Source organism: Mustela putorius, unplaced genomic scaffold (assembly GCF_011764305.1).
Source record: "Mustela putorius furo isolate JIRA1106 unplaced genomic scaffold, ASM1176430v1.1 tig00000145_pilon_pilon_pilon, whole genome shotgun sequence".
Classification (NCBI taxonomy): Eukaryota; Metazoa; Chordata; class Mammalia; order Carnivora; family Mustelidae; genus Mustela; species Mustela putorius.
The window spans coordinates 30,923,084-30,939,138 of NW_025421294.1; the positions used below are offsets into that span (position 1 = coordinate 30,923,084).

At 33.2% G+C, this 16,055-nt stretch overlaps 1 protein-coding gene across 1 annotated transcript in view; it reads right to left on the minus strand.

Moving 5' to 3' along the window:
* ADAMTS19 (ADAM metallopeptidase with thrombospondin type 1 motif 19) overlaps nt 1–16,055 on the minus strand; it is a 256,769-nt gene that overhangs the window by 129,147 nt on the left and 111,567 nt on the right. Inside the window, exon 8 of the mRNA XM_045075551.1 lies at nt 14,527–14,632. Within this exon, the coding sequence (XP_044931486.1) occupies nt 14,527–14,632 (106 nt within the window). The remainder of the gene's footprint in view (nt 1–14,526; nt 14,633–16,055) is intronic.

Sequence of the window (16,055 nt, forward strand, 5' to 3'; positions counted from 1 at the left end):
AGAGGTCCTAGCCTCAGCAATCAGACAACAAAAGGAAATTAAAGGCATCCAAATCGGCAAAGAAGAAGTCAAATTATCACTCTTCGCAGATGATATGATACTATATGTGGAAAACCCAAAAGACTCCACTCCAAAACTGCTAGAACTTATACAGGAATTCAGTAAAGTGTCAGGATATAAAATCAATGCACAGAAATCAGTTGCATTTCTCTACACCAACAGCAAGACAGAAGAAAGAGATATTAAGGAGTCAATCCCATTTACAATTGCATCCAAAACCATAAGATACCTAGGAATAAACCTAACCAAAGAGACACAGAATCTATACTCAGAAAACTATAAAGTACTCATGAAAGAAATTGAGGAAGACACAAAGAAATGGAAAAATGTTCCATGCTCCTGGATTGGAAGAATAAATATTGTGAAAATGTCTATGCTACCTAAAGCAATCTACACATTTAATGCAATTCCTATCAAAGTACCATCCATCTTTTTCAAAGAAATGGAACAAATAATTCTAAAATTTATATGGAACCAGAAAAGACCTCGAATAGCCAAAGGGATATTGAAAAAGAAAGCCAACGTTGGTGGCATCACAATTCCGGACTTCAAGCTCTATTACAAAGCTGTCATCATCAAGACAGCATGGTACTGGCACAAAAACAGACACATAGATCAATGGAACAGAATAGAGAGCCCAGAAATAGACTCTCAACTCTATGGTCAACTAATCTTTGACAAAGCAGGAAAGAATGTCCAATGGAAAAAAGACAGCCTTTTCAATAAATGGTGCTGGGAAAATTGGACAGCCACATGCAGAAAAATGAAATTGGACCATTTCCTTACACCACACAAAAATAGACTCAAAATGGATGAAGGACCTCAATGTACGAAAGGAATCCATCAAATCCTTGAGGAGAACACGGGCAGCAACCTCTTCAACCTCTGCCGCAGCCACATCTTCCTAGGAACAACGCAAAAGGCAAGGGAAGCAAGGGAAAAAATGAACTATTGGGATTTCATCAAGATCAAAAGCTTTTGCACAGCAAAGGAAACAGTTAACAAAATCAAAAGACAACTGACAGAATGGGAGAAGATATTTGCAAACGACATATCAGATAAAGGACTAGTGTCCAGAATCTATAAAGAGCTTAGCAAACTCAACACCCAAAGAACAAATAATCCAATCAAGAAATGGGCAGAAGACATGAACAGACATTTCTGCAAAGAAGACATCCAGATGGCGAACAGACACATGAAAAAGTGCTCCATATCACTCGGCATCAGGGAAATACAAATCAAAACCACAATGAGATATCACCTCACACCAGTCAGAATGGCTAAAATCAACAAGTCAGGAAATGACAGATGCTGGCGAGGATGCGGAGAAAGGGGAACCCTCCTACACTGTTGGTGGGAATGCAAGCTGGTGCAGCCACTCTGGAAAACAGCATGGAGGTTCCTCAAAATGTTGAAAATAGAACTGCCCTATGACCCAGCAATTGCACTATTGGGTATTTACCCTAAAGATACAAATGTAGTGATCCAAAGGGACACATGCACCCGAATGTTTATAGCAGCAATGTCCGCAATAGCCAAACTATGGAAAGAACCTAGATGTCCATCAACAGATGAATGGATCAAGAAGATGTGGTATATATACACAATGGAATACTATGCAGCCATCAAAAGAAATGAAATCTTGCCATTTGCAACAACATGGATGGAACTAGAGCGTATCATGCTTAGCGAAATAAGTCAGGCGGAGAAAGACAACTATCATATGATCTCCCTGATATGAGGAAGTGGTGATGCAACATGGAGGCTTAAGTGGGTAGAAGAATAAATGAAACAAGATGGGATTGGGAGGGAGACAAACCATAAGTGACTCTTAATCTCGCAAAACAAACTGAGGGTTGCCGGGGGGAGGGGGTTTGGGAGAAGGGGGTGGGATTATGGACATTGGGGAGGGTATGTGATTTGGTGAGTGCTGTGAAGTGTGTAAACCTGGTGATTCACAGACCTGTACCCCTGGGGATAAAAATATATGTTTATAAAAAATAAAAAATTAAAAAAAAAAATAAAAATAAAATGATCTTGAACCCAGAAAAAAAAAATAAATAAATAAAGCCATGGAGAGATTCCCTTGAGCTGTGTGGTGCCATTTTTTTCTAATGGGGCTTTTGTCACTTTTTGTATTGAATTGTAGGAGCTCTAAAATACTAAGGAAAATACTTCCGACGTGCAAATACTTTCACTGATGGCAATTTATCTTCTGACCATCATGTTTCTTCCCTTGCAATGACGTTTGAGTTGTTAATTTTATGTGACTTTTCCTTCAATATTTCTAGATTTCATATCTAGAATGACAGACTTTCCCTACTAAAAGACAAAAAAAGAAAACAAGCCAACAAAACGAAAAATATCAATGTATGCAATCATTTTCATGTGTTTTTATGTAATATATAATGTATAGAATTAGATTCCTGTTTTATCTATACACCTTTTTTTTTGAGAGAGAGAGAGAGAGTGCACGTGTTTGTGGGGAGGTTGGAGAAGCAGAGAGGGGGACGGAAAGAGAAAATTTTAGGCAGTCTCCATGCCCAGCATGGAACCCAAAGGAGGGGTGGGGCTCAATTTCATGATCCTGAAATCATGAACTGTAATCACAAGTTGGACACTTCACCAACTGAGTCAGTCACTCAGGCACCCCAGATTCCTGTTACTTATTTTTACTGAATGATTCATTTCTTTCCACTGATTATAGGTGCAGCTTTTATTATACACTACATTTCTACATCTTTTCCTACCTATAAGTTTATTTTTGTTACTCTCTCTTCCATTGACTTATTTCTTTATTCAAGCACTAACACAAACTGCTTTACCTACTATGAAATGTATTGGTATCTGGGAGAGTTCACCCTTCTCCTACCCATTTTTTTTTTCTTTTTTAACAAGATTCTTATGTTGATCCACATGGGATATACAATTGGTATGTCTAATTACAAAAAAAAAAAGAAAAAATTTTAAGGGCATTTTTGGGCAGGTCACATTAAATTTATATATAGATAATTATCATTTTATAATATTGACTGGTCCTATCCCAAACCTGAAAATGTCTTTCCATTTATTTAAACCACTTTTATGACTCTCTCTGTGGATATAAATTCTTCTTTTTATAAGTCTTGTACATTCCTCTGTAAGTATTTTCCTAAGTATTTTATCTTTTTTTTATTTTATCTTTTGCAATCTTTAATATAAATGGATTTTTTTTCTTTCTTTATAGTGTCCAAGTGGCTACTGCTTATGTACTGAAAAGCAAAAATTTTTATATATTTTTGCAACAGGCCAAAAAAATTCTCTTGTTCTAATAGAACATTTTTTTAGTAGGTTGTCTTGAGTTTCCCAATTACACAAATAATGCTTATTTTGCCATTTCTTTCTAGTTTTAATTTACTTTTAAAATTATGAAATATTTTCAGAAAACAAGTATGTGTTATATATACATTTACACATACTATATATATTTGTGTGTGTGTATATATGTTACGTAGTCTAATACAACTTAAGCATTAAGGGAAACCATCACACAAATAAAAAATCTTAACAATGTGATCAATTCTAAGATCCATGTCAAATCTTTCAATCAGGTCTCGTGTTTCTGCCTTCAAAAGAAGGCACAAAGTATGTACTGTTTTAGAAATCATTTCAATCCTGAAGTCCTAAATATAGTGTCATATATTTTCTCTTAAAAGTCTTGTCTGTGACATATCAGTGTTTACTTTATCCAGAATTTATTTTTATAAGTAATCTGAAGGTATCCAATTTCATTTTTATATGTGCAGTAAACTAATTGCATCATCGCGTTTTTCTGAAAAGTCAACTTTCTCTACTGATCTGCCAAAACCTTGTTCAAACATCAGGTTTTCATGTAGGCATGGACCTGTTTATGACTCTGTATTTTGTTCCATTGGCCCATATCCGTCCCTATTTGCATAAATGTCAAAATGTCTTAGGTACTATACTTTTGAAATCAGTCTTGATTTCTGTTAGGGAAAGATTCCCATATTGTTCTCCTTCTCATCCTTCTCTGTCTGTGCCTCTATCTGCATCTCTACCTTCTCCAATTAAGTTTTGGCTATTTTGTCTATTTGTAATTAAATACACATTTTGAAAATATTTACCAACCACAATATAAGAAGCTGTAGGGGTCTATGTACTGGAATTTCCATGAATCTCTAAATCGTTTACAGCAGAATTGACATCTGAAGAGAATAATTTATCCACAAACATGGTTTATTTTCATTGACACAAATTTTATATATACTTTTTGTTGGATTCATTCCTATGTACTTGGTGTCTCTATTGCTATAGTAAACAGTATTCTCTTTGTTAATGGTATTATGTATTTTTGTGTTGATCACTGATTTGTGTATATTTACCTTATATTTAATAATCTTACTAAATTCATAAATTAATTCCATACTTCTACATTATGTTTTTATAGGGAATCATACTATTTGCAAATTAAAGTAGGTACGTTTCTCCTTTCTCATCTCTACAGCTCTTCTTTATTTTCTGTCATGCTTTGGGTCTCCAGTACACATACAGAGGTAGTAAGATCCTTGTGATTTTCTCAATTTTGTAGAAATATTTCTAATGTTTTGCCATTAAGAATGATGTTTCTCAGGGGTGCCTGGGTGGCTCAGTTGGTTAAGCATCTGACTCTTGATTTCAGCTCAGGTGCTTCTCTCAGGGTTGTGAGTTCAAGTCTTGTGTGTGGCTCTATGCTGGGCATGGTGCCTACTTTAAAAAAAAATGATGTTTCCTATCAATTTTGGTAAATACAATATCATTAAATTTATCTTATTGGTTTCTTATTGGACATCTACTGAGATACTATAGTTTCTATCTCTAATCTGTTCATGTGGGTATTAAGTTTTTTAAATGACAAATGACCTTTGCTATCCTGCCACAAAGCCAACTTTATTCCCTTGTATTACTTTGTTTACAGTGTTGCTTTATTTTGAAAATGTTTTTTTCATTTTTTCATCATACTCAGATAAGAAAGGACTGTAGCTTTTTTTCCTCATAATTGTACTTATTGATTTTTATTTTTAAGATTTTACTTTTTTTTGATAGAAAGAGCACAAGCAGGGAGAGTGAGTGGCAGGCAGAAGGAGAGGGAGAAGCAGGATCCCCAAGGAGCAGGCAGCTCGATGTGGGTCTCTATTCCAGGACCCCGGGATCATGACCTCAGCAGAAGGCAGACGCTTAACTGACTGAGCCACAGAGGCACACCTCCCCTTATTGATTTTTATATTATATTAATACTAGCCTCAAATAATGAGTTGTAGGGTGTTCCTTTATTTTCTAGAAAAACTAGATTAATGTTAGCATTATTTATTCATTGAACCTATTTCTGTCTGAACTGGTGTTTTCTTTGGGAAGATTTTAATGCACTGACACAATTCCTTTAAATGGTTATATGGTTATATGGTTAAATGGTTATATGGCTTTTCTTAGAATTTTCCCATTTCATCTGTTTTTAATTTTCTCATGATAGTATTCATTGTATGTTCTTAGTGTCTTTTAAATACCTTTGGTATCTGTTATGCCACCTTTTCTCATTTCTAATACTGATGAATTGTGCATTTTCTTCCTTGATCAAGTTTATATTTGTTAATTTTATTTGCATTTCATAATTTTGACTTTGCTTTTCAATTTCATTGTATTTTTCTATTTTATTAGTTCCTACTCCTTGCAGTTTCTCTCTTCTAATACGTTTTACTTTGTTATTATTTTTCTAACCTCTTAATATGAAAACTTAAGGTCATTAATTTCATAATTTACTTTTTATATATGTGTTTAAAGTTACTCATTTTCTTCTATGTGCTGCTTTATCTGTAATGCTACAAACCTGTGAAGTGGTATATTTGTTATTGTTTAAAACTGAAAGTTCTCTAGTTTCTCTAATGATTTCTTCTTTGATCTGAGGGTTTTTCAAAAGTACACTTATAAATTTCTTAATGTATGCATTTCTTAGTTTTCTTTTTGTTATCGATTGCTTAACTAAATCGTATTGTAATAAGAAAAGTTTGTCTGTATATTAATTTTAGGACACTTGTTTAGACTTAAAGAATAAAATGATATATGGTCCTTCTTCATGAATATCTGGTATGTTTTGAAAGAGCAGGTTTTCCTTATTAATTGGCTGCAGGTTTTATATTTGCCCAGTATATCAATCTTTCTAGTTGTTTAAAATCTTTTCTCTTCCACAGAGATCTTTCTGTTCAGTTGATCTAACAGTTATAGAGTGCTGTGGTAAAACCACCTACTACTATTGGGGCCTGGGTGATTCCGTTGGTTAAGCATCTGACTCTTGATATCAGAGTTGTGAATTTGAACCCCATGCTGGGCTCCACCTGTGTGTGGAATCTACTTAAAAAAACAAAAACAAACAAAAAGCAAAACAACAACAACAACCCCCCCTACTATGATAGTGGTTATTTAACTGTTTTGTTAATTTGTCCATTTATGTTTTGAAGCTCTGTAATAGAATCCGTTTCACCTAGATGGATTTTTTTTTTTTTTTCCATTCCATGACCTCATCCAAATTATTTGCTTCCAGGAGGCTGGAAATACACATTGCCATGTGAGGGGCCATGAAACTTTGGCTCCCATTTACCAGAGTGCATTCAACCCTTAGCTCCTCCATCCAGTACCAAGATTTAGACCGCAGTGAATGAGAAATTCCAGCTCTTTTATATGGAAAGATCCTACCTGTCTACCATGTGTAAATTTCTCCTTCTGGCTCTTTATCTTGGCTATTTATATAAAAAAAGAAAATTTTCCTTTTGGGATTTTTAAGCATTTGTATGGGAATGGGAGACTCCAATGTCTTTTCAACTTCCACTCAATCCAAATCTTAATGTGAATCCTCCTGTGAATTTTCAATGTGAAAATAAATGTAACATATTACTTGGATATAACAAGGAAGTTCTGTAGGAAGAGTATTTTTTTCATTTCTGCTAGAAAATTAGTACATTTGTATATTCAGCTCTTCAATAAGGCACAGGAGGTTATACAAACTACACTTCTATAAAAAACAAATTTATCTTCATTTAACAAATACATTTTTGAGTTCATGCTATGCCAAGTATGCAAATATTATTATTCTAGGATGCTGGGAATATAATAGTGAACTAAGGAGGTAAGAATTCACTACATACATAGACATAAATTGATAGATAGACAAATATATAGTTGGGATTGGAAAAGTTTGAGGAAAAAAATAAAAGCAGGAAGAGGGTCATAAGCTGGGGCTGCGGTTATGTCTACATTCTTAAGAAATGTTAACAGAAAGGTCTCACTGAGAAGGTGATAGTTGAGCAGATACCTAAGAAGAAAGGCAAAGGCTTTGAAGTGAGTGTTTTGAATTACAGAAAAGAAGCTGATGCATCTGGAGCCCTGTTAGTAATAATCCACATAAGAGATGATGGTGTTTTGTTCCAGAATGGCAATGGTAGAATTAGTAAGATACAAATAAAATATGGACATATTATGAAGGCAACTTCAACATTCACGGACTGAATGTGCAAAGTGAGAAACAGAGGGCCTAAGGATAGTTTTACCATGTTTGGTTGAGCAACTAGTAGGATGGAGCTTCCAATTATTGTGATAGGAAAACCTAAGGGGTAAGCCCTTCTAGATTGCGGGGAGTCATTTCTGTACATGCATAATGGAATAAAGTCTCACTCCATTTGGTCTTGGGTATATTTACAAATACACATTATTTTTATAAAACTTTACCTGATAATTTATTAAAAGTTTCATACAATATTTAAAAACAGTCTAAACACTCTGTGCATATAGCACCTTTCTCTAACAAATTTTCATTGACATTCTATGTGTAAGACTATTTTACTATGAAAATTAATATATTAAAGCATTCACTTATTTTATACATATTTACTGCATGCCTAATATGTCCCAAGTACTATCAAATGCATTAGGAATCCCACAATAATAAAAATGGGCATGGTTCATTACCTCTTGGAGCTTACAGCCTGTGATAGATGAATGAATGTACATTTATAAAGAGATAATGCTATTAAGTGTTTAATAGAGAGACTAACCTACACAGAACACATCTTGTAGGAAATAGTTATTGATATAATATATGAATTATGATCAGTAAGAGATAATAATGTGGCTGCAGTGCTGACAATAAGAGGGAGCCTATGTGAGGTACAGCTGAAGAGATGAGGTAGAGACAGATAATACAGAATTAGCCCACCACTAAGTTGAGTAAATTTAAGGTACCTAGAAGTTTCTTTCAGGGGGCACTGGGGGGGTCAGTTGATTAAGCGATCAACTCAGTTTCAGCTCAGGTTGTTATCTCATGGTTGTGGGACTGAGCCCAATGACAGGCTCTGAGCTGGATTATTGAGTCTACTTGAGATTCATTCCCTCCCTCCCCCCTCAGTCCCTTCCCCTCCCCACTAATGTACATACACTCTCTCTCTTTAAAAAAAAAAAAAAGTATCTCTCAGGATTTGTGGCATAGTATAGTAACTAACAATATGAATTCTGGATTTAGATAACTTGACTCTGAACATCTACTTGGGCACTGAATTAGCTGTGTAAGCTTTGGCAATCAACTTCTCTAGAATAAAGCTAATATTATTACTACCTTTCCTCTGCAGGAGGGCGCAGAAGCCTTTGGTCTTGATGTACTAAGTGTAGTTTTGTTGTCCAATAAATCTCCAGATTTAGCAAGGTCAGATAAATACTCATAGGATTATATTACTAACATAACCTTTAAAATTGTTATTTCCCTGATAATTGATATAATCATAATATCTAAGTCCTGGGGATAAATTTTAGTAAGAGCTTGCCCAATATGAGAGGCTATTTTGCTTTCAGTTGGAATTCACAGAGAGGATTGAGTTATTTATGGCCATAAAGAAAAAAAGGATGTGATATGTATAGATAGTATGTATTTATATTTTTTCTTATATAAGTTATATATGTATATATGATACACACAATATAGTGATGTTTTATTATAAGATATATATGTAAATATGTGTATATATATATATCAAAACAATCTATAATACTGCTATTTGTACAAAAAAATGACTTGTATTATTGGCAAAGAATTGTGTTGCAGAATTTACAGCTAAAAGTACTTCACAAATACATGAGAACAGATGTATACAATTCAATTACAGACCACCTTTTAGGCTAAAAATAACAATACTGGGCTCTCTACCAACTCAAACATAACTTCCATGCAGCAATACCTTAGAGTAAGTATTATGTGGCAGGGGTATTCAGAGTATGGTTTGTGCCCTGGCTGCCAGAAGACGAACTCTTTTACAGATTTGTATCTAGATAAGTAGCTGGCATGAGAATGTAAATCATCTATATCACTAAGTACACAGTTGAATTGAGCTGACTGTATTTTCTCTCTTTTTTCCCCCTCCTTTCAAGACTTTTTCAATGTGCTGCATTCTGGCATAGCCCTTACATCATCAGAGACCACATTCTGAACAGTAAGACTATTTATTGAGCAGTTAATGAACAATCATATTTAATGGAGAGAACTTTACTACATACACTAAAATAGGTTCTAGGTGGTCTTCTAGTGCTCAGTGGTAAAAAAATAAAAAAGGAGAGAGAGAGAAGAAAATATAAAACAAGTAGACAAAATGTGTTTTTTAAATATTAGAATGAGGAGGGACTTTTTTAACCATAAAAAGCTACAGAAGAAATAATTTAAAAAATGACATTTGACTACTAAAAAAATTTACAGTTCAAAACCATGAAAAAACAAGATTACATTAAGAAAACTAGAGAAATCTTAAAAATATATTTGATGAAAAAAGGATGCTCTTAGCATCAAAAGAACTCCTAAAAAATTAATCTCTATTAGCTTTAGTTTCCTCATCTGTAAAAAGATGATAATCACAAAAGATAGCTACACCTTTTTATGAAATTGTATTATAGAGGAACACACAGCATTTAGTACAATGCCTTCTAAAAAAAGAAGACATTATTATTTTTATTAAGAATCATTTGGCAATCTAATGTAAATATATCTTAAGACTTAAAAAATACTGTACAATTATGCAGCAAAAAGTTAACTCTGCAATTTTGGGTGGTCCAAAGCCTGCACATAGGATTAGACTTTGCCCAGCTCCTGGGAAGTAATCTGTAAGCTTTTGGAATATCTTTTGTGATAAGAATGTCTTTTTTTACCTGGGGGCCCTAGGACAAACCTGATAGCTTATAATAATGATATGATCTCAGGGTAGGGCTTGGCCAGTTTGATTTCTGGAGGGGATGGAGAACGAAGATCTGCCTTGTCTGTGCTTGGTCGTGCCTCTATGACCAACATTACCATCTATTATAAACCCTGGATACCAAAGCTCAGGTTAGTTTCTTGGGTCGGCCATACTTTGTGTGTGTGTTTCACAGATCATTGTTTAGAGAATTAACTCAACAGTTTGTTCGGCACCACTCCACTGGGAGAAGATAACTTTAAGTTTGTGCCATATATCCCTTGGACTCAGCCCCATATGCCTGTTCCTTTGAGGATTTTAATCTATATCCTTTTACTGTAATAAACTATCATTTGAGTAAAATGACTTAATGGGTTTTGTGAGTCCTGCTAATGAATTAGGGAACCTGAGGGTTGTCTTAGGGATACCCCCCAAACACAGAAATCTAACTACAATTTATACATCAGTAATAAAGTGTGGCTTGAAATCAAGGTAAAATTTCTTACTTTAATAAATTATTGTTTATAAAGATCATATAAGATATATAAAATATAGTGCATATATGTATACATGTGCATTCAAAAAACTCCATCATATTCATGAACAATTTCCTAAGGTATTATTTATAAAGTTTTAAAAAATAAAGTTTTAGCCTCTATCACAGTAAATTAATGTTCATGACTATCAATACATTTAATATCAATAAAAATATTCTATTGTTGAAAATTTTGGTTATAAGAAAAAAGTCACACCCCCTTAACCTATTGTTTAGAAAGGAAAATAATTTTGAAAAAGAATCATAAACATTGGTATAAATCATTTATTTCTTCTTTCTTGTTATGGATATTAATCTATACTTTTGTATATCATTACATAGAAATTTTTTTATTTGGCAATTTCCCAAAGGAAAATTTGGTACATTTTTACATCTAAGATTCTTTTGAAATAGTAAAATGTTTTTTTTTTTTTCCTCTTCAATTACTTAAATTCTCACTCTTATGCCTCGGTTTTATTACTTGGTGGCCCTTACTGACTTCCAGCCATATGTGGAGTTTCTCTGGGAAATTCTAGAAACCAAATTCAAAGTATAAACACATAAAGTATAAAAACGTAAACACACTCATCCCAAATCAATTTAGAAACACTTCATGTGTGACTATAAAGGCATTCTTTAATTGACAAGTTTAAGTGGACTCACTCTGCCATTCTTAAAATTATGGTTTGCAGAGTTTTATGATCCATTTTCTGTGTAAGGAAATAAATTGGAAAAAGTTATCACCTCTCCCCCCCCAAAAAACAAAACAAAAGAAAGAAATTCAATAAGACAAAAAATAAGAACTTAACTGATTCACTTACATAGTTAACTTAATTATATCCCTAAGTAAAAGATCGCTATTGATTTGCACATGTGAGCACATAGGATCCCTAGGTATAATTATGTAATATTTGTGAAAACTGTGTATTTGAGAGGCTATGTGAATATGAATTGCTTTTTATTTCTTCTTACATTTTTCTTTCACTGTGCTTTGTATCTTATACTGGATGATTATGATATAATTAATACAGCATACCTCTCTCCTATCTATTCCTTTGTATATACTTCGTTAAAGACACAATTACTCTGTTAGTGTATCCCACTTTCTACTTTAAGAAAAAACAGTAGCCTCTACTTTTAAGACAAATATTGCTTACAAGGAAGGAGAATTTTTAAAAAAGTAACTAAGTAGTTCAACATATATCACATGTCCTGGTCTTAATCCATCAAGCATTACCCTACCTTTGGCACATTTCTATTGATTTTGGGTACAGCTCTATAAAAGTCAAATAAAATAATATTTTACTACCATTTTAGCCATTCCAACCTGAGTTCCTGGTCATAAACCAATGTTTCTACTACATAAAGCTCAAGTGGCTTTCCTTAAACAATATCATTTAGTTTTTTAAGTAGTTGGAGGACTTGACCAAACCTTTGCATGTTAATAAATCAACTTCCGTTGTAGCTGGTTCTTTTAACTTGTGTTTTTCCTACATTTTTAGAATACATCAGAGATTAAAGAAATTTATTTTACATGTACTAAAGTAAAGTAAGTTTGCTTCATAAAGTGAAACTTCTACTATTCAGGTTACTTGTCTGTTTCATAAAAATATACTGAAGATTGCTTCTATACCACACTGTTAATGCATAGCTAAAGAGTGAAAATTCTATTATTAGAAAACTAGCATTTAACTTTTAAAAATTGTGCTTAGGATGAATATGCACTTGTGGTCTTAAAATTTTTCAATATTAATTTTTACTAAACATTGTTTAGAATAAAGATGATTTTCAGTATGTTTTATTCAAATGAGGCTCTTGGTTTTCCTTAATATGATTAAACTGGAATATCTTTAAATGATGAAAATTACATTGGAATTAAGAGTCTAAATCCTATCATTCCTGGAGTGCAACACGGATCCATTATTGCAGGACATACTTTCCCTCAAGGATGATGATCTTAAAGTGTTACTTATCTTTCTGTTGTTTCTCTTTTGAATAACAAATAAACACTTTGTATTCTAGAACACTCCAGACTGACCCCTGAAAGCCTGCATGGGAGAAAATGAAGTATATTTATACCTTTAAAAACAGTGACATCAAAAACCAGCCACTGTTGAAAACGTCTTATTTCTTAGAGTAGGTTATGAGCACATGGTCATACTCAATTTCTGAGAACTCATTGAGCTGTATCATTCTAACTTGATCATTTTTCTATACTTCAGTTTACTTGAATAAAAAGCTTTTTTTTTTTTTAAATCAAACACTGTTATGTTGTATATAAATCTTCTTGTGAGCTTTCTTATACCAACCCAACTCCACGGCTCAATTTACTCAATTGTCTCCAGGGTCCAACTATATACTGAAAATGGAGTGACCTGGGTCTACAATATTACTATACTACAAAGCTTCAGTCTGTGATGAGCTGGGAAAGATGGGCCCAGTCTAAAGGGTACAGACACTGCTCAGCTCCAAGGAATGGCTGCCATATGAGACTGTGGGTCTAATGTTGCCAGGTCTGGAAATTTGAATTTTTATGTCAAATTTATACTTTTTAATGTTGGCAACTGATTCAAATTTTTGAACTCTACCAGCCAAACTAAATGTGTTTTTGACCAAAGAGGCCTCTATAAAGATCACCTCCCTGAGTAGGACCTCACTAAATCTGAGTCCAATTAAAATCCTTTTCATATGTACTGCTGATACTGTTAGCATGCAGGGAAGGCCACAGTCAAAATTCAGTCTGACTCTACACAACTTCTACTATAGTACACTGGCTGTAAATATGAGCCTGTTCTTACGTAATCTGAATCCCAGAGCAACCTTATAACACAGGTAACTATCCCCATTTTACTAATGAGGGATCAAAGGCCCAAAGATAGCAGACAACTTACTATAAAAATAGAGAAGAGTATGACTTCAGTTATATGGCCTGAATTTAAATCCTTCCTCCAATACTTACTATTTTCATACTTTGGGAGGGCAAAGTAACTTCTCCATACTTCAGTTTTCTTCTCTGTAAGATGGGTATTCTAATAACCATACTTCCCCCAAATGTTTTGAGGATATACAAAGCACTTAGGAATGTCTTGGCACATAGTACTACATAAATGTTACTATTACTAATTATGATTACTATTAACATTATCTGTAAAATGAGATCCTTGCTTTTTGAGTTTTAAATGAACCAAACTATGTAAAGTACTTAGACTTGTTCCTGAGACACACTGTTCATTACATACTAACTGTGTGATCAGATGAAGTTTCTTTCAAATACATTAGTCCAAACCATGCAGATTTATTCCTTTACTCTGTATCGGGTAATAACAAACATGCTAGTATAGGCTGGAAGCATTTTTATTTGTACTAAGTGCTTTCTTTGGACATTTGAATAATAAATAGCTCTGTAGGGTCATTAACTATTGCCATGTTTATATCATTTGGAAATGCATAGTGAAATGAATCATGTGCCATGTAATGAATGTCTTAAAGTGAATGCTAATAATGTAGTAAGATTTCGTATCAGGAATGGTTACAGTATTCAGAAGACATTTTAAATTTAGATGATATTCACCATCTTTTTGTTTCCCTAATTTTTAAAAAACCCTAACCATCCCAAACACATAAGATATGAATATAGTTCAATAACTCAAATTACAAAGTTATATGCAAATATGTGGCATAGCCAGAATTTTTACTTACTTGTGACCCATTTCATGAGCAATTGTAAATGCAAGATTCAGGCCATTGTCTTCAGCAATAATACATTTTCTCTTTTCACTACACATTCCACTCAAATATGCTATACCTAGAAAATATACACATGAATTATCATATGTCAGATTCAAATGCAAATATCCATGCTATGCATCAGTAGAAGAAATGAAAAATGATGTTTTTTCTATTCAAATGATGTCAGTATTAAACTATAGAATCTAGCCCTTATAAATGGAATTTTAAAGGAAATTATGTATGTATGAGTTGCTCAATAAATTCTTAATATTATTTTCAAATTCATATTTCAGATTAAATCATTTGATCAATTGTCCAACTCTCAGAGAGTGTGCTCTAACAATGTATTTTATAAATACCACTTTTCACTGTCACATAAGATAATCGAATGGATACAAATTTGACAATGTAAGTAAAAAAGCAATGATTCAGTTAAATGTTTTTCAATTCTTGTAAAGAACTTAGTTTCAGAGAAATACCCTAAAAGAAAATAAACTACGTACATATGACATTCTTGAACTCAAACTGATATTTTGAGGTAATAAAATTTTGAAATTTTATTTTCTAAAATACCATTTTAACTAATATGACATAAGAACTACCTGTGATATATGGAATATTGAAAAATATTTCCTTTGAACATTTTTTGGCTAATGAGAAGGTCCAACTGCAGAGTATATGATAATGAAATTCTATCTAAGATAACAATTTCCGTAAGATATTTGATCATTTGGTATTAATCAGTGGTAAGAAAATATAAAATGATTGATATTCCTTAGTCAAAGATTTATGAACTATATTACTAAGACACCTCCCTGAGTAAATATCATTTAGCACCTTCCAAGTGTAAGTTTTAGTGCATTTCCAAAAAAAAGGGTTATTTAAGTAATATCTAGTATTTTTTGAATTATTTCTATGTTTTTTAATCCTCACATCCTTATAAAATATATTTAAATTCATCATATGAAGAAATTAAGGCCTGCACAGGTGAATGATTTGCTAAAGATCACATGACTATGCAATATTATAGAATGAGGACTTGAAATGAACTTTGAATCCATCTACCAACTAATGTTTCTTTTCCTGCTAATTACAATTTAGTGCAGAGTGGTCCCTAGTTAAAGATGGTTAGCTGATTGCTTGTGACTCTTCTTCTCTCTTTAGAAACCCCAAAAATAGGTTATAAAATGATTACACTAAATAAAAGAATAAATTGCCCTGCCCATGTTTTGGAAAAATATTAGGTTCATGGAAGAATATGAACTGATTTAGGGGAGCTACAGCCCCAATGACAGGGGAGAAGGATTTCATGACTGTGGTAGAACCTCAGAGACCCAAGACAGAGGCACACAAGGTTTGAACAGAAGCATTCTTTGAGGATTGAAAATGGAGTATCTGAAAGGCTCAACTAGTCATTTGAATATTCATGCAGACTCTCAAGGCCTGGTATCTACTGGCCTAACAGGAAAATAAAGATACATTCTCTAAGCAAAATATAG